This window comes from Pongo abelii, chromosome 17 (assembly GCF_028885655.2).
Source record: "Pongo abelii isolate AG06213 chromosome 17, NHGRI_mPonAbe1-v2.0_pri, whole genome shotgun sequence".
NCBI classification, from domain to species: Eukaryota; Metazoa; Chordata; class Mammalia; order Primates; family Hominidae; genus Pongo; species Pongo abelii.
Window position 1 is genome coordinate 87,824,004 of NC_072002.2, and position 23,240 is coordinate 87,847,243.

Consider the following 23,240-nt stretch of genomic DNA (forward strand, 5'->3'; position numbering starts at 1 on the left):
AATTGGAAAAGGGAAAAGAGAATAGAGCTATATAGGAAGAATGTTTCTATGTCTCACTATAATTAAGTTAGTATAAATCTAATACATTCTGAGAAGCTAAGCTATATGTTTTAAGTCCTAAAGCAACTAAGTAAAAAAAATGCATTAAAAACTCTAAAATAATTAAAATGTTGGACTAGAATATACTAACAATGCAGAAGAAAGCAATAAAGAAGGAAAAGAGAAAAAATACATGAGACATTTAGAAACAAAAAGTATAATGGAATATATAAGTCCAACTATATCAATGACAGTACTAAATGTGAATGGATTAAAGAACCCAATGTAAAGGCAAAGATTTTCAGACTGGATAAAAAATAAGATACAAATATAGACTGTCTACAAAAGAAACACTTTATATTCAAACATGCAGATAGACTGAAAGTAAAAATGTGGAAAAGAAGAATGGAAACCAAACCATAAGAAAGATGTAGTGGCTATACTAATGTCAGAAAAAATATAACTCAAGACAAAAAACTGCACTAAACTCCAGAAGATTGTTTTGTAGTGATAAAAGGGTCATGAGGAAGATATAACAATTACACACATATATGAATTTAGCAACCAAGCTTAAAATTACATGAAAGAAAAATTTTACAGAAGTGAAGAGAGAAGTAGACAATTCAACCATGAGAGCTGAAAAATTTAACACCCACTTTCAATAATGGATAAAACATAGCAGAAAACTTTACAGAAGTGAAGAGAGAAGTAGACAATTCAACCATGATAGCTGAAAAATTTAACACCCACTTTCAATAATGGATAAAACATAGCAGAAAATCAAAGGCAAACAGAAGACTTGAACAATGCTATAAGCCTACCAGACATAACAGGCACCTATACAACACTTCACTCAACAACAGCAAATACGTATTCTTTTCAAGGGCGCATGGGACTAATTTTAGGCTACACTACATGCTTGCCATAGACATAACCTCCATAAATTACAAATGACTGCAGTAATAAAAATTTTTTCTCCTATCACAAGAGAATGAATTAAAGGTTAAAGGAATCATTTTTCTTTCTGAAAAAAAAAATATGGACTTTCATAATGCACATCCATTCACATTTGTTGCATGTCAAATATTTCTTACACACATGGGACCACATTTATGTAGGGCAAAACAAAGCCAGTGGTAACTACGAATTATTAACAGGTCTGCAATAAGATCACTTAGTAAATTTCTAATCCATTCAAAAGGAATGGATTACGAAAGTAATCAACAACAAAATAGTTGATAGTGTAACTGCCTTTCCTACTGACTGTATGAAACAATGAATACTGTGGTATTACTTCTTTACTTCTATGCGCAGAAGGCATTTAGTAGATAATATTGGACTTCAAGCATGAGAGAGTCATTTGCCTATCTTCTTTTGTCAATTGTTTAATATTGGATCTCAGTAAAATACTTCATATGGCAGTTTCATCTTAACTAAAACATGCAACATCCATAATCCAGCCAAGGATCCCTGTTTACATAAACAAGCCTTTGTGTATAGACAAGGGAAGGAGGCAAGGGCTTTGGGAGCTGTTCATGGGAAAGGAAGAAAAGCATTTTCATAGCAAAGCTGAAGTGGAGTGAAGTAGCTGGAAGTAATTGAAAGTACAAATGCTAGTTCAATATATTTTATCTCTAGAGTATGTACACAAAGTCCAATCAAGACAAACTGGAATGAAAGAGAGGTGTAACCACAAGCAGACGGTATCACACATGATAGGAAAGTAGTGTGCTCCCCTGAAAGCTCCCGTTTTCATAGCTCTGCAGGCTCTAATAGGGTGATGTCTTTAACGAGAATTCAAGTGCTAAGGATAGTCCACTGTGCACTAATGAATAACGAAACATCTGGACACAGCATGAGTAAAGGCTAAGAAAAATGCTTACAAATCGATTATAAGACATATGCAGTGCTCATAAAGGCACTATGCACTCTTATTTTAAAGTCTGTCTGACTGATACATATAAACTTCTACCCCACTCCATAGGGAGGAAATTTTTTCAAATTTCAGGGACTAATCATTACCTTTACAGTGATTTTCATCCCAAGGATACACACAGTTCTGGAGTCCATTGCAGACCAAAGTATTATTAATACACATGTTACTATGGCAGAAGAATGTGTTGCCTTCACAGGGAGCTAAAAACAAGAAGAACAAGACAAAGGAAGAAAGTTATAACTGATACTCAGTAGTAAATCACTCACATTACAAATCTAAAAATGAAAAGATTAGAATAATTTGCCACAAACTGAGATAAATGATCTGCCGTGCGATTTTCAGAAACGGTGCCGTAGTGGTAATTATTTCTTGTGTTACTAACAGTGCTGGCATTCCTCTAGAGAGGCTAAGCTTATAAAAATGCCATAGGGTATTTTCCATCATTAAAATGAAGTACATTATCCACATTTTTTTAAGTAGGCTTATTTATTTAGCAAACCTGAAGCATCTACCATGTGCATAAATTATACTTTATACAGAAATTAAAAATGTATAAATTTAGTTTTACTGTGCAAAAAAACTTAATAGAAATTTTAAAATAATTTTAAAAAATATATACTTACCAAGTACTAATGAATAAAATATACTAAAGCAAACCCTGTAACATTACTTAAGAATATGAAAAAACAAAATGCCATGGAAATTCAGAATCATGAAAAAATTAATCCTGAACAGCATAAAAAATATATTATGCTTATTACATTTAATATATATGGTGATAAAATTAGCTTACTATGCATGTATTTCATACATTCTAGTGATTTGATGTACAATGATCATTATCTCCAGATTACAATGCACATTGAGGCAACTGAGAGGTAAAATATGAATTTCAAGAAGGTATAAAATATGGCTAAATAATGATGAGAAAACATGAGTTTAATATAGCAATGTAAAATGTTAGATATGATTTCAATATAAGGAAAAATACATTTCTTTCATTATTGGAGTGACAGAATATTTTAAGTGACCAGTCTTTATAGTAATATTGCATTGTGGATGGTTGCTTACAGAAAGTGCTTTTAAAGCTAACTTTTGTTTTTACCTTTGTATTCACTCCACGTATCAGATAAAATGCAATTTTAGTGTTTCTTTTTTTCAATAAAGGCTCTACAATCCATCTAAGGACAGGCATTCTAGCAAAATCTATTGCACACTAAACACATTAATTTCCAATGATTAACAAATGAAGATATATTAATGATCAGTACTATTTAGACACTGCAGTCATGTTGTAATTAGTTTATTTTTCACTTTCAAAACTGTATATTACATAAGTTTTAGAGTTATCTTCTTTACTGTATTTGCTACACTAATCACAACGGTCAAAACAATACTTTGCAATTTAATATACTTAAGGCAACTTACTATATTTTAATACTCCCAGAGAAATCCTTAAAAAAAAAAGAAGACTCAAATTCTGAAAACCAAAAGTAAGGCAAAGAAATAACTAATTCAAGCAACGTTATTCTTCCTGGTTCTTCATCCCCTACCTCCTCCCCCAACCCAAAACAGTTCCCTCTCTGTTCATTTTGACTTTATGTTCCTGGTTAAAGAGTAAAAAGCATATAATAGTAATTTTGGAAAATGAAAATTAGAGTAGAAAATATGTAGTAGTCATTGTGAAAAAAAAGTATCACGCTTAACACTTTATTTTGCTAACGATTTGTTAAGTACTGTTCTGTATAAACATTTCATAATGTAAAATTTAACAATCCAGTATATTATTGTAAAGACCTGCTCTTTAGTAAGCAACTAAATTTGAATTTCTGTAGCTGACTATAATGGCTTTTGCAGAATTGATAAGGTCTGTTAATTAGATAGTGAATGTTGTCAAAATTTGTACGCAGCGTATAAAGGAGATTTTGGCAAATTTTATATTAGAATGGTTGTAAAATGCTTTTGTAAAAATGCTTAAAACACTTATTACCTAACAAATTGTAGTATATGTTTTGAAAGTGTAACTACTCATCAAGTAAGAAATACCTTTAAAAATTATATATTTATCGACCTTCTGTGAGTTGGAAAAATTATTATAATTATTAAATAGGAAGGGTAGTTTAAAAATTTAAACATATAAATAAAAACAACATTGCATTCTGGTAATCGAGTGAACTGCATTAGTATATTGGTAAGAGCACTGCAATTAGAATTCCAAATAATCCAAATGGGATTGTGTCTGTTTCTGCTGCTTGGTAGTTGTGAAACTATCAATGTTCCAGGATCAAGTTACTAAATATTAGTGGTTTTACTGAGAATGCAATAATTAATCCAGGAATGTCAATAAATCACATTTTAACATGCTTTTTTGCATTAAATAATTATGCAAATATGCCAGTTAATTAGGAGTTAGCCTTCCTTTTGTTTGTGGTGTTTTTTTTTTCTTTTTTTTTGTGTGTGTGTGTGTGTGTGGAGGAGGGGGGTGGGGAGGTTGTATTATCCTAGGTATTTCTTCATGTATTTTCTTCCTTACTTTTGCTAATAAAGAATTGCTGTGCAAATGAAAAATAAAAACAAGTAAGCAAATCCTGATATGGTTAAGACGCAATGTAGAGGCCGGGCGTGGTGACTCACACCTGTAATCCCAGCATTTAGTGACCCTGAAGCGGGTGAATCACCTGAGGCCAGGAGCTTGAGACCAACCTGACCAACATGGTGAAGCCCTGTCTCTACTAAAAATATAAAAATCAGCTGAGCATGGTGGCACATGCCTGTAATTCCAGCTACTCAGGAGGCTGAGGCAGGAGAATCACCTGAACCTGGGAGGTGGAGGTTGCAGTGAGCCGAGATTGCGCCACTGTACTCCAGCCTGGGTCTGGGTGACAGAGCAAGACCCTATCTCAAAACAAAACAAACAAAAACAAACAAAAAAGTAGGAATATATAAAATTGTACATACCTTGGACAAAAATTCATTTTGTTTTATAGACACCCAAAATATAATATTATATTGGGTTCCAAATTTCCTCGTTATTGTCTGGATACTTGTCTCAGAAATGCATATATGCAATGATGCATTAAAGACTCTAATTTCTCTCCTGGTTAAGAACTACAATAGCACCAATAGACCACATCAAGCCTACATTCTCATTGCTCTTTCAACGACTTGCGTGCACTCGGTGCACCAATGCGTGTAACCCATTGCTCCTAGCACACTCCTGACATATCCGGCACCGTGTCCACACACCACTCCCTCCTTCTACCTGCCCCAGATACCCCTTCTCCACTCTGCCATCCAAATCACATCAGAACCCTATAATTTATAAACCTGTCTTAAACAGTCTTAAAATATCATTCCAATCTATCAGAAAACTTAGCTGTTCCTTAAGTCCTATTTCACATATAATTTTTTAAAGTTTTAAGAGTATATTTTATCATCTTTTTTCGTATATTTTTGAGGCTTGTGACTATGCTTTTTTTTAAAATTAATGTTTATGTTTAATCTCTCATAATGGCTTAAGCTTACTAGGCTTGTAGTAAATATTCAATAGATATTTTAACTGATTAATATTACTTAGCAAAAGGTTAACTCTGACCGGGTTGCATACCTTAGTATTCCAGAGAGCAGAAGACTAACAAATGTGTTTATTGGTTGAGAACTAACCTTCAAGGTCACCTTCTTCCAGTCAAGGCCACGGTCTCCAATGCAGCATGTAGTGACTATGGGCAGCATGTATTCTCAGAAACTAAACTCAGCATCCTGTCTTTGCTTCTTTTACTATTTCTGACAAAGCACATATTCCTCGACCAATTTACATAAGACTTATTCTACTTACGAGATTCAATATTCATCATTCAAGCTATTGTCTCTTATAAACCAGCTGCTTTATTTCCTAGTGATTTCAAGGAAACTCAAAATTTATTTATAATAAAGTGGCAGCCAAAGAAGTAACAATCCAAATGCCAAGTACCTCACACTGTTTCCAGGTCACAAGAGGGGACACACAACTTTATACTTGTTTCTATCAGAATAGCAAATAGAGCTTCCTATTGACGTTAAAACACTAAACATAGATGGAACAATTTGCTATTGCTTTTTGTCACTGAACTATTTGAAAGTGTATTTAGACATGAGACCCTCCAACTAACTTGATTTCACTTTATTGGGTTTATTGACATCACCATTTTATCATCCAGATCTAACGACCCAAAGATGGAAACTGATTTCTGTTAATGAAGTAAAATATTCTAGTCAGCCAAAATAATGTCATATGTATAAGCATATCATTGCTCCTGATTTAAAGCACTCACAAAGAAAGTAGACACTACAACACTTCAAAATGAATCTTTCTTCACTGTTTCCTCCTCCCACATACACCAATACATATACCTTTGTGCAAAGCACTCATTTGTGGCTATGCAATAGACTGTAGATTAAACACAGCTTAGAGAGTACTTCTCCAGACAGACACATCAGCCTGCGATTGAAGAGTCCTGCCAACAGGACAGAGAGCCCAGCTGTGATTTGGGCTGTCAGGAGCGATAATCCTTAAGGACAGATTGCTTCCTCATGAGCAAAAGCAGGTTTATAAGAGAGTGTGGTGCGCAGTGATTAAGTCCCCTGCAGCCTGGCCACCTGGTCTCTGACTCCCAGGGTTGCCTCTTTCACACTCTTTGCCCTTGAGCTGATTAACCTGTAAGTTGCTCAGTTACCACATCTGTAAAATGGGGATAAAGATAATACTTACCCAAGTGATTTAATAATGCACACAATGCTGCATAGTGTCAGCAGTATGGATGCAAACATTACAAGACAAAATTGTAAACCGTTTTAGGAGAGTACTGTGCAGAGGCTGTGGAGTCAATATGTCTGATTTTCCAATGTGAGTTATGTGATCTTGAGCAAATTCACCAACTTTTTCAGCTTCTGTTTACATCTATATAATGAGGATAACTATAACTATTACATAAAATTTAAGAATTAAATGTGATAGATCTTTAAAAACCATAACAGATACTGTCATATGGTGTAAGATACAAGAATGTTACCTGTTCTTGAGCTACTACTGCAGTTACCAAAACAAAAGCAAATGAAACGAAACAAAAAATTTAAAATGTTAAGATACATGATATAAATGTGACTTAACTGACATTAAGTTTTCTAATTTGTAAAGTGAAGAAAATCATTCACAGATCCCTTGTTAAGACTACATGAGAATGCATATTTGAAAGTCGCGTCGAGGACTTCTCTGAAGCTAAGACCTCTTAGTTATCTTTGTACCTTGGAGAACATATGCCTTTGCTACAACCATGTCTAATATGAAATATTATGTTTCAATTCTAAAAGAAAAGCAAAAAACAGAAATTATGCATATTAAATAAAATACAAATACATATTGGAATGTGTCTGTACTACTTAATAGGAGGAAGGTTTAGCTGTGTAAGATATTTAGTTGTGATACTCTTAACAGTTTAATGAGACCATCAAGATAACAGGTATTTTCTAACATCCAATTGTAAAGAGAGACATTCAGATCCCATCTTGGAAAACCAAGCCAGGCCTTATGTAGAACAGAATAGCTCTCAACCTTTGGCTCCAATCTAAAAGAAATGTTTTTGCAGACATGTTAATGATCCTATAGAATTGAGGCTTGGATAAAAGTGACAGTATCATCTTATAATTTTAGTAACAAAATTTTCACAGTAATATAGTAGATACATCCTAATTTTGATGTTATTTATGGGTACCTTAACTCTAATTTAAAAATTCCAATATAAATGATCTTCAGTTAACATTTATTCAAATACTTTATAATAAATTCTTTGGAAACAAAATTGAGTACAATATTTTGCTGAGGAGAGGACCTTTAAGACTAAGAAATACGGTATGCTACTTTTGGTGATTCTCAGGGCCTTGCACCCACTGAAAGATTTAAAGAAGTCATGAGGCAAAATATGACTGTTTAACTTTGTTTAATCCAAATATTTCCAACTTACTTGTTTACCACTTAAAATTTTAAAAACTAAAACTTTGCAAAGTGTTCTATTGTGTCCAGAAATCATTATGGTGATGGAATTCTTAATTCTTAAAAGAACATAGAATAGGTGGGAGACTATTAACATGTAAAGTTGGATAAAAAATTAGAATACACTTTTTTTTTTTTTTTTGAGGCTGATTTTCGCTCTAGTTGCCCAGGCTGGAGTGCAATGGCACGATCTCCACTCACCGCGACCTCTGCCTCCTGGGTTCAAGTGATACTCCTGCCTCAGCCTCCAGAGTAGCTGGGATTACAGGCATGCACCACCACGCCCGGCTAAACTGATAATACAGTTTTTAATTTATGAAAACTCACATATCAACGCACTTATGTAAATTATTTCAGAAATGCAAGAGCCAAAATGTTGGCAGTGATGATTTCTAGGATTTACTGAAATTATATTGACCTTTTTTGGAGAAATTTTCCATATATACTTTTATGTATAAGTATATGTATATATACATTAAAAACACACAAAAAAAATTTTATAATTAAAGGATAACTCATAAGTTTGCATGAAAAAATATGAAATGTTAATCAAAAAAGTTAATTTTCTCTTTCAGATTTTTAAATCAGGAAAACAGTTTTTACATAACACCTTTACTTTGCTCTATTGCTTCCTTACTCTCGAATTGTTTTTAAACCCTCATCCATTCCCATTGTTACCACAAGGTGGCGAACTTACATCAGACTTCAGTGAAGGAGCGTTTCAATCCCTCATGGGGATGATTGAAATAAACCATGAAAGCACCTGCAGTAACACCTAAACCTATACATTACTAATTCTTTAAATAAACAAATTATGTAGCAGGGGACAACAAATCTCTTACATATTTGAGTCATGTAGGAGAAGATAAAATAAAGCCACAACACTCAAAATAAAGGAAGTTTTACATAATGAATTTAATAATCATAGAACACATTATTTTTTAATGTGAAAGATCTAGTCAAAGATGTACCTCCGATTTTAGTGTTTATCATATGTGGATAAACACTGTTTCAATTCTGTAACTTAAAGGTTTTTAATTTATAATAGCTACTTTAATGCAGAATCCACTAGGCTTATTCTATTAGAATTATTTCGTTTTTTTTTTTTTTTGAAATCCAGAAATCCACTAAGTAATATTCAAGAAATATTAAAACATATTGAAATAAAAACAGGCAGATTTTTTTGAGACACTGATGTTTCAACTCTCCATGATTTATGGCTAATAAAACTATCATTGATGATTTGTTCAACGTCAAATAAGTCATCATATTATATCACGAAAAATTGGAAAATGAAGTGATCCTTGATCATATTCTCCTAAAGACTCATTACACCACTGGAACACATGTTCCCTGGACTTAGGGTCTGGCTCTCTTCACCTCCCCTCCCCAGTCCACTCATCTTGTTCTCTTCAGACATTCTTGCTTCTTGCTTTCCTCAAATTATTTTAACTTCTTTAATTTTGAGCTTTGTCTAAAACACCCAGCTCTGTGCTGGCCTGTGTGGGCACAGGCCTGTCTCACACACAGAGTCACACAAACTCATATACCACACACACTCACACACAGACACACACATACCACTCACACACACATATTCAAACACACTCATACACACACCACACAACCACAGTCACACCTCTAGGTCTTCTACTTCGGCTCTTTATTAATTCTTCACCATTCCCTGATCTTCAATTTGAATGGAAATGCTCACAGACATTTGTGGAGAAGCAGCTGGGGGAGGAAACAGCTTGGAGCATGTATTAGTCCACCGTCAGGCTGCTGTGAAGAAATACCCAAGACTAGGTAATTTATAAAGAAAAGAGGTTTAATTGACTCACAGTTCCACATGACTAGGCAGACCTCAGGAAACTTACAATGTCTTCATGTTGGAAGGCAAAACAGGCACTTCTTACATGGTGGCAGGAGAGAGAAGTGACAATCAGCGAAGGGGGAAACCCCTTATAAAACCATCAGATCTCGTGAGAACTCACTATCATGAGAACAGCATGAGAGGAAACTGTCCCCATGATTCAATTATCTCCACCTGGTCCAGCCCTTGACACGTGGGGATTATTAAAATTCAAGGTGAGATTTGGGTGGGGACACAGAGGCAAACCATATCAAAGTACATTACATCTTCTTGCTTTATTTCTTGGGTTCAACTTTTATCAACCTTGAATATTTACTAAAACTTACTTTTTTAAATTAAAACTTCTGATTCTTGGGATGGTCTAGAATCTATTACTCTGGTGAGGGATGGAAGCAAAGCTTAACACTTACATGAACATGTAAATATGACACATACCAACATTCTATAGTTAGGTCAAGAACTCACACTGAAGAGCAAAATCTAGCATACTTACTTTTATTCATTACTAATGTTTATCAGTTCAGGTAACTAAGGTGATTTTCCCCCTGCCTTCTCAGGCCTCTATGCTAGTGTCTTGGAGACCCCTGTAGCTGAGCCCCCTGAGGCTGTCACAGGTCCCTTACTTCCTCTGTCCTCTCTCTCGGCAATTTTCATCAGACACAGAGCCCACACTAACGAGGGGGCTTATACCCCCAGCTCTGACTACTATGTGAGATCCAGACTTACTCTGAACATTGAAATTCCTGCTTAACATTTCCATTTGGAACTGTAATTACCATCCCAAACAGGATATGGCTGATGGGCTTAATGATTATCACCCTACTCCTCTTATCCACATTTTCCCCTTTAATTCTCACCTCCCACACCTTCCTGGCATTGACAAAGGGCAAAACCATCCCCTCAGGTGTTCAGGCTAAAGGCTCAAGACCATCCTTGGGTCCTTTCTTCCCTGAATACCACTGAGCCAGTTGTCGTCTCTTAGGTGGCTCCATCTCAATGCAAAGCTCTTGTTCAGATCTCCACTGCTGTGAATGAGCCAGGCCACCATTCACTGACAGCAATCTTACATGGAGTTCAGGGACACAGAAGCCATGGGGACCTTGGCCATTCGAAAGTGTAAATCAGGCCACATTTCACTTTGTTGAAGACACCCCAAAATACTTTCCAATAATGTTAGATTAATTTCCAAGCTCCTTGTACCCCTCAGTACACAGCAAGTGATTTATATTCTCACAGCCTCTGCTCACCCTAAACATTTATAAAATTCTTCCTAACCTCAGATGTCACCCACCATAACCACCAGGTCACCCTGCCCTCATCTTTCCCACCACATCACCCATGTTGGTTTTCCCACAATACGTACTAGGGCTTGGGCTGATCCCTTTGAGTTAACTTACCTGTGCCTTGTTGCTTCCTCTTAAAAGTCTGACAACCAGATGTACCACTTTGTAGATGCTTCATAAATACTTGGTGACAGACTATATATCACAATAAAAATTCTTTTTTTTTAATTGGAGATGAAGTCTCACTCTGTTACCCAGGCTGGAGTGAAGTGGCACAATCTCAGCTCACTGCAACCTCTGCTGCCCAGGTTCAAGCAATTCTCCTGTCTCAGCCTCCCGAGTAGCTGGGATTACAGGCACCTGTCACTGTGCCTGGCTAATTTTTGTATTTTCAGTAGAGATGGGGTTTCATCATCTTGGCCAAGCTGGTCTTGAACTTCTGGCCTCATGATGTACCCACCTTGGCCTCCCAAAGTGCTGAGATTACAGGCGTGAGCCACAGCGCCCGGCCAGAATAAAAATTATTTAAGCAACACAATGAATATTAAATGCCATCTTCTCATTAATGTCTGACAATGATCTTAAATTTTTAAATAACAGCAAAACTTAAAAAAAAACTTGAAAGAAAGTAAAACATTAGAGATATCAATTATGAGTAATCAACTGAAGATGCAAATTTTTAAAAACTTCAAAAATATCATTAAAAATATGCAGCTTGGCTGGGGGCAGTGGCTAACATCTGTAATACCAGCAATTCGGGGGGCTGAGGTGGGTGGGTCATTTGAGGTCAGGAGTTCAAGACCAGCTTGGTCAACATGGTGAGAACCCATCTCTACTAAAAATACAAAAAGTAGCCTGGCGTGGTGGTGCATGTCTGTAATCCCTGTACTCAGGAGGCTGAAGGGGGGAGAATCGCTTGAACCCAGGAGGTGGAGGTTGCAGTGAGTCGAGATTGTGCCACTGCCCTTCAGCCTGGGTGACAGAGTGAGACTCAGTCTCAGAAAAAAAAAATATATATATATATATATGTGTGTGTGTATGTGTGTGTGTAGCTTGCTACTATCATTTTAAATTGTGGTACTCTACACAAACAAAATTATAAAAAATATATAAAATATATTTGGCCATCAGAACTTCCCACAAAACAATTTTTTTCCAAAACAAATGGAAAAATTTCCCTTGTCACCACATTGAAACTTAAAATGGCCCATAGGCTACGCAATGAGAGGAAATGATATTTTATTTGAACAATGGTGACCAGACTTGAGGCCAGAAATAGATTTGTGTATCTTTTTTTCATGTCCTTTATCATCTTCATAGTTGTTTTGAAAAATCAATGTTTTCAAAACTCTGTTCCAATATGACTAAGTTTTACTTTGAAAATATCCAGTATTATCAAGATGTATATATATTAATCTGTTTTTATACAAGAAATTCTGTTCACAAATTTCAATTTGATCTCACACATATTTATGAGATTCCTCCCCAATCTTTGTGCAAAAATTACATATTCTTACTGTTCTGAAAGATATTACATTAAGAAACACATCTTCATTGGAAACTTACATTCCATATATAAAAAATCTTTCCTTTTATGTGGGGTGAATTTATCCATTATTATCATAATGTATCCATTATTTTATCATCCCTAGAAATTACTACATACTTTTATACTTCCATTATGTCTGCCTTGATTCAGCCCCACAATGATCTCTTCAATGTGTGTAGTTAGACATTACAATTACAATAAGGAGGGTATTAAATATCTTTGGCATCTGCATGCTGATTACTATTAGGCCCTGGACATGTGGGCCAGAGTTGGTTTTCATAATATGTACATGTTAGTAGCAGATGGCTAGTTTAGACACATTATTCTTTTCTAAAGGTGCAATACTTGCTCTCATTGAACATGCCAAGTCCCACAAAGGGGGCCTGCAGTAAATGAAGATTAGAGCCAAGCCTAAACACATCACCATGACCTCAAGCTTAAAAATCTGCTAGTTCAGAGGCTATTAACTAAAAATAATAATTTTCTGTTTCCATATAACACACATATGCTGTGTATTTTCAGAGGCAGACATAAACTACAATGGTTGTAAAGCTAGAATCAGAGACATTAATATACATTATTCCCAATGATTCTACTAAAAATTACAGGAAATTTCCTGCCTTTATTCTTGTCCAAGTGATTCCTTGCAGACCCACATACTTTATTTAAAAAAATTATTCTAAATGGTTCAATGGAAAGTTCTGTAATATTCTCTTAGTAACTCAATGAATAGGCAAAGAAGAAAATTATTTAAGATACTTGTTTTAGTCAAATTACTTCAGAAAATTAACTTTAAATTTTAGGTATTTCATCAAACTACATGTCTGTACACATAATACTTTTTCAATGGTTTAAGTAACCGTATCAGTAATAAAAGTCCATCGATAATTCATTTCAAATATTAGAATACTTTTGACAGTTGTTTTCTTTACGGTGCCATCAAACTCAATCAAAAGCTTTAAAAAAACAGGAAGGAAGGGAGGTAAGAGGAAGGAAGGAAGGAAGGGAGGGAGGGAGGGAGGGAGGGAGGAAGGAAGGAAATGAGGGAGGAAAGGAGGGTTGGTTGGCTTCTGGTAGATTATACAATTTTATTTCATTTTCCTTTGCTCAATAGCCTCACCGTATTTGAAAGTGTTAACTACCCAAGTTTCAGTATGTTGTTATCTCACTAACAGATACAATACTAGTCATCTTCTGCTGACCATTTGCTGTGTTCCAGACATATATTTAAAACTTTCAGTTGCCCTGTGATGTTTTCTCTGTTTTACAGAAAGGAAATTGAGGATTAAAGTCCAGGCATCACACATAAGAAAGTGAAAGAATTGACTGACACTGAACATGTGCTCTTACACATTGTAATTCCATTTCAGATCTTTTTCAAAAGCAAAACAATTTTCTGAAATGGCTACTTTGTGATTCTGTTTCTAAAAACATTTATCTTTTATTTTAAAATTTCAAACACATCTATACTTGCCCAAAGTTATATTTAAATCTTTAGGACAGATTAACTTTTTAATTTTTTTCTATAGTAATAAAATATTTAAATTAAAAATAAATTCTTTATATAAAAGAACACTTATTCAATAGCAAGGTGTGAAGACAGACTTGTGTTAAGATACATCTTTATCAGTTGACATTGTATACCTTTGGCCTTAAAGTCAACTTAATTACTGCTTTCAGAATTTCAGTCAAAGACCCCATCAGCTTAATACAAACAAGCGAAAACAACACAGAAATATAAATTCTATTGTGGTCAAATAAATAATGGCTCTCCAAGTTGTCCACATCTTAGTCCCACATCCTGTGCATGTTACTTTATATGGAGAAAGGGATTTCGCAGGTGTGATTAAAAATTTCAAAATGAAGAATTATTCGGGATTATCCAGTTAAGCCCAATGCAATAATAAGTAAAGAGAGATGGAGACTGAAGGAACAGAGGTGATGTAACAGCAAATCATAAAGGCACACGAAGATGCTACACTGGTGGCTCTGACAAAGGAGAAGGGCTATTAGCCAAGAAATACTGCTCTAGAAACGGGAAAAGGAAGGAAATGTACTCTACACTGGAGCCTCTTATGGGGCAGCAGCCTTGCTGACACCCTGGTGTCAGCCCAGTAAAACCTGTTTTAGGAATCCGAACTCCAGAAGTGTTAAGATACTAAAGTTGTGTTATCTGATGCTTCTAAACATATGCTAGTTTGCTACAGCAGCAATGGGAAACTAAATGCCAAGTAGCAGATTTCTCAGGCAATCTGACTTTGACTAATCAGCCTTCTGCCAAAGTGGCCGTCATTGTACAGCCCAGCAAGCAAGGACAGGAGAGGGCAGTGATGAGAAAAGTAAAGATGAGACCGCTGATGCAGAGTGGCAGTTTCCAGCCAGGATACCCTGACAACTCGTGTCATAATTAGTCCTGGAATGAATCCAAGTCTACATTTTTTTTTCTAATTATCATCTGTCTTTAAGTTACCAAAGTGAATTCAAGGGTGTACACACTCATATCAAGGGGAGAGAAAGGCCAATACTGTATCTGGTGGGCTTACCATCAGGATCTGTCATGCAGTAAGTCAGTCATCAGTTGAATGTCTCTCGGAAGATAAATGGTGGAGAAATTCTATTACAGAGCAGAGTTATTATTTAGTCTGAAAACAACATGTCAGTATATGGCAATGTGGTATCCTCAAAAATTGGCATATTAAAACTCTACTGATAGGTTCTTTTCTGATATTATAGATGAGTCAATTAACCCAACATAGAAAATAATGTATATACTCTTGCTTTCCTAGACTTAATACATCTTTTCAGAAATTCCTATTTATTGCTTTGTAAAAAAGTGTTTGCCAAACCAGTATATATTTATTTTAGAAAAATTAGAAACTACAGGCAAAAAATATCATCACCCAAATATAACCATTAATATCTTAATCCCATTGTCTTTTACATATATGTATTACATATATAATAGATGACATGTATTAAATGTTTATCCCATGTAGTTACAAGAGTATAAATGTAATGTACACGTGTTCGCTACTTGCTTCTAACATCTTGTTTCTTAACATAGTACAATATCAGTATCAATCTACCACATCATCTTAATAAAGAGCATATGCACATTCCCAGAACCATTTAACCAATCTACTTAAGCATTTTTCCATGCTTATAAATATGGACTCATCAGCAGTATATATTCCTAGAGGTTAGTATTTCTGATTTAAAGGTGATATTCTATCTTTGTTCCTTATTTTGGAATCTTGATATATACTGCTAAATTGTCCTTCAGGAAACATTTTGTTTCCTATAAGCAGTGCATATGCTTTTATTTCAAGATTCCATCTCCAACATTATTTCATATTTTTAACATTTTTGAAAGATGAAAATGATGTCTCATTAAATTATAAATTTATGTATTTGTTTACTAATATGTTTACATGTTTGCTTCTTATGCTTACAGGACATTTATGCTTCTCTTATGAATTAATTATACACATTTTGGCCACATTTTCTATTAGAATGCTTATCTTTTTCTTAGTTTTGAATATAATCATTATTTTTTATAAGATACAAATATGTACTTATTGCCTGCTGTTATCTTACCAATTATTCTCCAGGTCAACTTTTCCATATTTATGTTGACTATGATGTTTCTGTATTAATAACTATTTGAAATGTATGTATATTTGAATATGGTGATTTTTTTCTTATCAATAGTGTGCTTTATGTATATTTTAGGAAGACCTGACAATATATGACACACATTCAGCAATTTTCTCAGCATACATTGTGTATTGTTTATATTTAAATCTGTACCACCTGGTATTTATGCTACTATATGACACACATAAATAAATATTTCCTATATTAGTAAAGTGGTCTTAATCCTTTTAAGACACATCAATCACGTCAATTCACAAGGTGGTGGCATTAAGATTTATAGTAAGACTTCAATTTACACTTTGGCCTAAGTTATGGTTGGTAACACTGCTTTCTCCAGTACATAACATTTTCTTTTCGTGGTGAAATATATAGTGAATAAAATGTCTTTTGAGCTTAGTATTTACACCAAACTTGTAAATTGTGTTTGGCCTTGCTTATTCTAGAGGAAAAACTAAACAGTGTTGTGAAATATTAAGAGAGAGGATTTACATTTTTGACTCCCTCTTCTCTTTGATTCTTTAAAATAACTCTAAATTGGAAAATGTGTTAATTTATTTTTCCATAACTAACAAAGTTATTTAAAGTCATCCCATTTAAATCTGAAAGAAGTTAAAAAGGATTAAAGTAAGTTGATTATTTTGAAGATATTTTGTTTAATCTCAGAGTGTTACTGAGTTATAATCTATAACTTTTTCCCTTAGGATCCATTAAATTTAGTTACTGAGATTATATGACAATTTTACTTAGTTATTACAAAATTAAGAATTTGCATTATCCAAGACAGAATGAAAATTGTGTGAACAAAAGGCAGATGGCAGGCTATAACTTGTTCTAGACAGGAAAAGATAATAAAACTGAAGAGTGAAATAAAATCAATCACTGTGTCAGTAGAGCAAATATCCAGCTAACATAAACAAACGCTACAGAGAAAAACTACACACAAAGAGAATTAGGCTTCTTAGAGTACAACCTTCTGTGGGTAATTTACTAAAATAAATGAGGGAGTATGTGGTGGGAGTGTGGCACAGAATACCAGTTATAAATGAACATCTGAAGTGAGTCACACACTTGAGTTGAATCTGAGTTAGTGTGGAAGTGCGGTGCCTTCAGAGAAGCAACCATCATATTCATCTTTGAGCCATCCATGCCGGAAAGTTTAATGAAGGAATAAAAGAATGAAAGGAGGAATATAAATATGTAACAAAATGAAAAGTTATTAATGATTAGGTTAGTGGAATCTCAACTTTTAGTGTCAATCTGATGCTGGAGTGATTGTTTCCTGCAATTACAGTATATCTTGCTCCATCTCTTGAACTACCAAAAATAGGACTAGTACTATATTAATAAATAGCAATATATTAAAAATGTTTTTAAGTAATAGGTTAAAACTGATATTTGGATCATCCATTACATTAAAAAAACCCACATCATTGCAATAGGAATACTATGTATTATCTTCTATTGATGAGTCACAAATTATCACAAATTTACCCACCAGCTTAAAACAATGCCTTTTTGTGATGTCACAGTTCTGTATGTCAGAAGTCCAGGCAGGGCTCAATTGGGTTCTTTCCTTAGGGTCTCTGAAGGCTAAAATCAAGAAGTCTGTCTGGATTGGGTTCTCATGAAAAATGTGGAGGCCTCTTCCAAGTTTGTTCAGGTGTTGGAATGTTTCAGTATGCTGGAATAGTAGAACTAAGGTCCCCACTTTCTTGCTGACTGGCAACCTGAGGACATTCTCAGCTTCCAAAGATTGCTCAAAATTTCCCGCCACGTAGTTCTCTGTATAATATGGCAGGCTACTTCTTTACGGCCAGGTGGAGTGTTCACTACAGTTAAAAACTCAGATTTCTTTCATCTCTAACTATTAGATCTTTATTTAGCTAGGTCAGACTCACTAGGATAGTTTCCTTTTCAGTTAACTCAAAATGAACTGATTAGGGACTGTGATTATAAAGATCCCAAGAGTATACCCCCATGACCCTATGACATAAAGTTCAAATCTCATCTAAATCTCATCGGTTTAAAGTCCAGAGTCTCCTTGTTTGAATCATCTAAATCTGGTGCAGATCCTGGGGGTACAGTTTCTCTCCGTGTATGGGTTCTTGAAATTAGAGACAAGCTGTCTGGCTCCAACATTCCCAACACAGTGATGGGAGAGGCATAGGATTCTAGTACAACAAAGGAAGAATGGAGAATAAATAGGAGTAATGAATTCATAATAATTCTGAAGTCCATCAGGGTAAAGTCAAATTTTTCTTGATTACTCTGTCGCCCTTGGTTCTGTTCTCTGAGACAGCCTTTCTTTCTCATGGAAGGTGGCATATATATGTGATATACACGTGTGTGTATCATATACACACACACATCTCTCTCTCTCTCTCTCCCTATATATACAGATATATAGATCTCTCTCTATATAGATCTCTCTCTCTCTTTCTCTCTCTCTCTCTCTATATATATATACATATATATACACATATATATACATATATATACACATATATATACACATATATACACATATATATACACACATATATATACACACATATATATATATACACACACACACACACATATATATATATATATATATATATATATATATATATATCAGCTTCATCAGATTGATCATGCTGTTAGAATTCTGGCATTCCTGTATTTCTGGTACTCTCGCTCTCTCTTCCTGTCCAAGTTCACAGTATTTCTGCTGAGGAAATTAGCCTACACCTATAACATTTAGCTCAGTAATGTACTTAGCTACATAGCCTATATTTAGCCTATATTAGTAAGTTACTAATTCTCTTTGCCACATACCTGCAGAACACAATTGTGCTAGACTTTCTGCTACTACAAAACAGGGATTCCCCCTCTCCCAGTTCCTAATAACATATTCCTCCTCACTAGCATCTGAGTCATCGTCTGTAGTTCTCCAAATCCAGATTTCTACCAAGCCCCTGTCCAAGGAAGCTTGGGCATTTTTCTCTCAAGTTCTTCAATTTTAGAGAGCTCACCTGATTAGGTCAGGGCCACCTAAGATAATCTCCCTTCTTTTGATTAAATCAAAGTCAATCAAGCTTTAATAGCCTTTATATACATCTGCAAAATAACTCTTCACAGAGAAAGAATGTAAGTTAATAACCAAATGATATCCCAGGCTATTCACACGTTCTGACTGTCTCAAGAGGAGGGGATTATATAAGTGTTATACACCAAGAGTTGTGATATTGTATGACTCTGTGTCCCTACCCAAATCCCACTTTGAATTGTAATAATCCCCAGGTGTCAAGGGCAGGAACAGCTGGAGGTGAATGAATCATGGGGTCAGTTTCCCCCATACTGTTCTCATGATAGTGAGTTCTCAGGAGATCTGATGGTTTTATAGGCATCTCATATTTACTCTACTGGCATGCATTCTCTCTCCTGCCGCCCTGTGAAGAGGTGCCTTCTGCCATGATTGTTAAGTTTTCTGAGGCCTCTCCAGCTATGTGTAGCTCTTTTCTTTATAAATTACCCAGTCTTGGGTATTTCTTCATAGCAGTGTGAGAACAAACTAATACAGGTGAGAATGTCTTGGTTCATCTCAATCTGCCTTCCACAGAATATTTCAACTCAGTTCTTGGAACTTAAATGTTACTGTATGTATATCTCTTTATTATAAATAAATCTATAGGTTAGACTTGATAGTCTTTTGTCACGAGTTAACATAAAACTAAATGCATTATCTCATTTTAGCAAATTATTGTAAATAACTTCCATACAACCATAATGTGGACAATTTGTTTTTCCCTCTCTTCTATTTTATATGTCTGTTTTTAACAGAAATAAGCTATTCATCAATCAAATATTAAGTGATTCATATTTTATGGTGCAAAAGTTGTAAAAAAGAGCAGAAGAGCAGCTAAATGCAGAACTTCAGAAGTCAAAACTAGTTATTACTCATTCATCCATTCCAGTTACTGCCAGTTCATATTCTAAACACAGAATAAGATTGGCTCAGAAAACTTAGCAGGTGATTTATCTGAATGGGCATATTCCACTAAGGTTTCTATTTTTTCATATTGGGCAGTTATTCAAATACACAGTCCTATCATAATTGGTTATGAATTATCTATAAGTGTATTCAAAATTAAAATTATTCTAAATATAATCATTCCTTTAAAATTAGTAATTCTTTAGGGTCAATGAATTTTCAAAAAAGATGCCAAAGTGTAAAGCTGTAATAATATAAGAAATCTTAAATTGATTCCATAAAGTAAAATACAGCACACTTTTAATAATCGATGTAAGAATTATCCAATGTATGGCATATCTCAAATTGGATGAATTCTTTGTCTGCAAATATGTTTCTTGGTATTTGTGACTTCTTCATCTATGAAACTAAATTAATTACTGATTAATTAATTGTTTTTACCGTTAGCCTCAAAATACATTTAAATGTTAAACAAATACTCTTTCTTAAAGAATATATGCTAAAGATAATACTTAAATGTTTTGTCTTCTTTTTTGGATTACTCATACATGTGCTCTTCTCCACTGGGTAAATTGTAGACTAAACGTTTTGTGTGATTCAAGTGCAAAGTGCAAAGTGCCATTTAGCTTATTACTAAGGCTACCATCTAGTCAAGAAGAGAGTTCTCTTTAGGTGATAATATTGATTTTTTTTTTTGTCTTGTCCCTGGGTTTCAAAATTGCTTCATAGGATGAAGTCTGTATATGATTTTTCTGAAGCAAAAAAATAAAGTTTAGCTGGGCAGCCAACAGCCTTGTGATGCCATAAATCAGGGCAGCAATCTTTGACAAAACTGAAAGAGGCAGAGGTGAAGAGTTAGCAAAGTCGGTCGATGCAGCAGTATTATACCTATGGGAGCAAGCTGCAAAGGTGGTGCTTCTCAAGCCTAGTTGCAAGTAAATACTTACCCTTTTCAGTGCCCCTTATGCTCTCCCCTTTACTGGTATTAGATAAATTTTGTTAGAAATATTGGCATTTAACACAAGCTTTATAAAATGCTTCTAATGTGCACTTGCGAGTTAAACATCTGCTGAATTTTTTAGTAAGAACTTCATACCTCCTTCATACACTCATTATTTCCTTTTCCTATAATTTATTCAGATACAAATGTAAAAATATGATGGCTAAAAATGCATTCATATAGTCCCCAAATTAGCATGTTTCAGAATAGAAACCTCTCGTTATAGTGTACTTTTGTCTAACACTTGAGAGCCATGTGAACGTGGCATGCTGTGTGATTATGGTGTGAAAGCACAGTATGCAGGCATAAAATGCAGTGGTTAGGACGGAAGAATCAAAATTCAGTCTGTAATCACTTAAAACAATGCTGACATATGAGAATAACTGTTATCTATTTTCATAATCATTATCATCATCATCCTCTTTAGAACATTCGAGTTCTGTCTCAGAAGTGTCTCAAAAGTAGCAAAGATACAAGAGAAATCATGGATTAGGAGTCAGGTCTTTAATTCTTGCCTCAGTTCTGTTAACAAATCATTAAGCATGGGGTTAAGTATGTATGGGGAAAGTCAATTAACTTCAATGAACCCTTTTTTTCTGTTTGAATTCAGAAAATGTGAAAAATTGAAATAAATGCTCTCTAAATTGTCTTCTAACCCCTAAAAATATCCTATGGTCCTATCGCAAGCAATTTTTAGAGATATTAGGATATTATTATCAAATATGCTCTGTCTTGTTTCAATTTCTGTTGCTATAAAGGCATACTGGGGTAGTTTATTTTCCAAAAAAATGAAAAATAAAAAAAAGACGTATTTAGCTCAGAGTTCTACAGGCTGAGAAGTTCAAGGGCATGGCCCTGGCTTTGGGTGAGGGATTTCATGCTTTGTTGCAACACAGTGGAGAGTTTCCAAGGGGAAGTGGCCATGTGCAAACAGGAGCTAAAAAACCTGAGGGACGTCCTGGCTCTATCATAACCCATATCGTAGAAACTAATCCATTCCTGAGCAGATAAATTCAGTCTTTTGAGAGTGAGAACTCACTCGTTACCAGAACAACATCAAGCTGTTAGGTATTTGTCCCCATCACCTAAATACATCCCACAAGGCTACCCCTCTCAATACCACCACACTGGGGATCTAATTTCAAAAGCAGTTTTGGTGGAGACAAAGAAACCAAACCATAGCATGCTCTTAGTCCATTTGCGCTGCTCTAAAAATGCCATAAAGGGAGCAGCTTATGACCAACAGAAACTTACTTCTCACTGTTTTGGAGACTGGGAAGTTCATGATTAAGGCACCATCAGATGTGAAGTCTGGTGAGGGTTTGCTTCTTCATGGACAACTATCTTGGACTCTCACATGGCAGAAGAGGTGAAGAGGTGAAGGGTTTCTCTCGGGCCTCTTTCATAAGGGCACTAACCTCACTTATGAGGGCTCTGCTCCATAATGCAATCACTTCACAAAGGTCTAAACTCCTGATATCATCACCTTGGGTAGGTGCAGATCTCACCATATATATTTTGAGGTGACATAACCTTTCAGACTAACCCTAACCCTAACTTCTTCCCCCAAATCCTTGACCTTCTCACATGCAAAATATATTCATTTTATCCCAATAGCCCTAAAAGTCTTACCTTGTTTCAGTATCAATTTAAAACTCTAAGTCCAAAATCTCATCTAAAACAGATACGAGTGAGGCGCCATACGCATTCTGAGGCAAATCATTCTTAAGCTGTAAATCTATGAATGAAAATGTTATGAACCTTACAAAATAAAGGATGGGACAGGCATAGGACAGTAATGCCAAGTCCAACAGGGAGACATAAGAAAGAAGCAGCAGGTCCCCAGCAAACCCAAAACCTTGAGGCTCAAGAATCATTTTCTTGGCCGGGCACAGTGGCTCC

The 23,240-nt window shown here is 35.0% G+C and overlaps 1 protein-coding gene across 7 annotated transcripts in view; it reads right to left on the bottom strand.

Moving 5' to 3' along the window:
* Positions 1-23,240, bottom strand: part of NETO1 (neuropilin and tolloid like 1) — a 126,403-nt gene that overhangs the window by 11,836 nt on the left and 91,327 nt on the right. For all 7 annotated transcript variants that reach the window (XR_008516022.2, XM_024235945.3, XM_009252473.4 and 4 more), the window contains one exon: positions 2,062-2,175. Coding sequence is in view for 6 of the 7 variants with exons in the window: in XM_024235945.3 (XP_024091713.1) it covers positions 2,062-2,175 (114 nt within the window). In the remaining variant the exon portion in view is untranslated. The remainder of the gene's footprint in view (positions 1-2,061; positions 2,176-23,240) is intronic.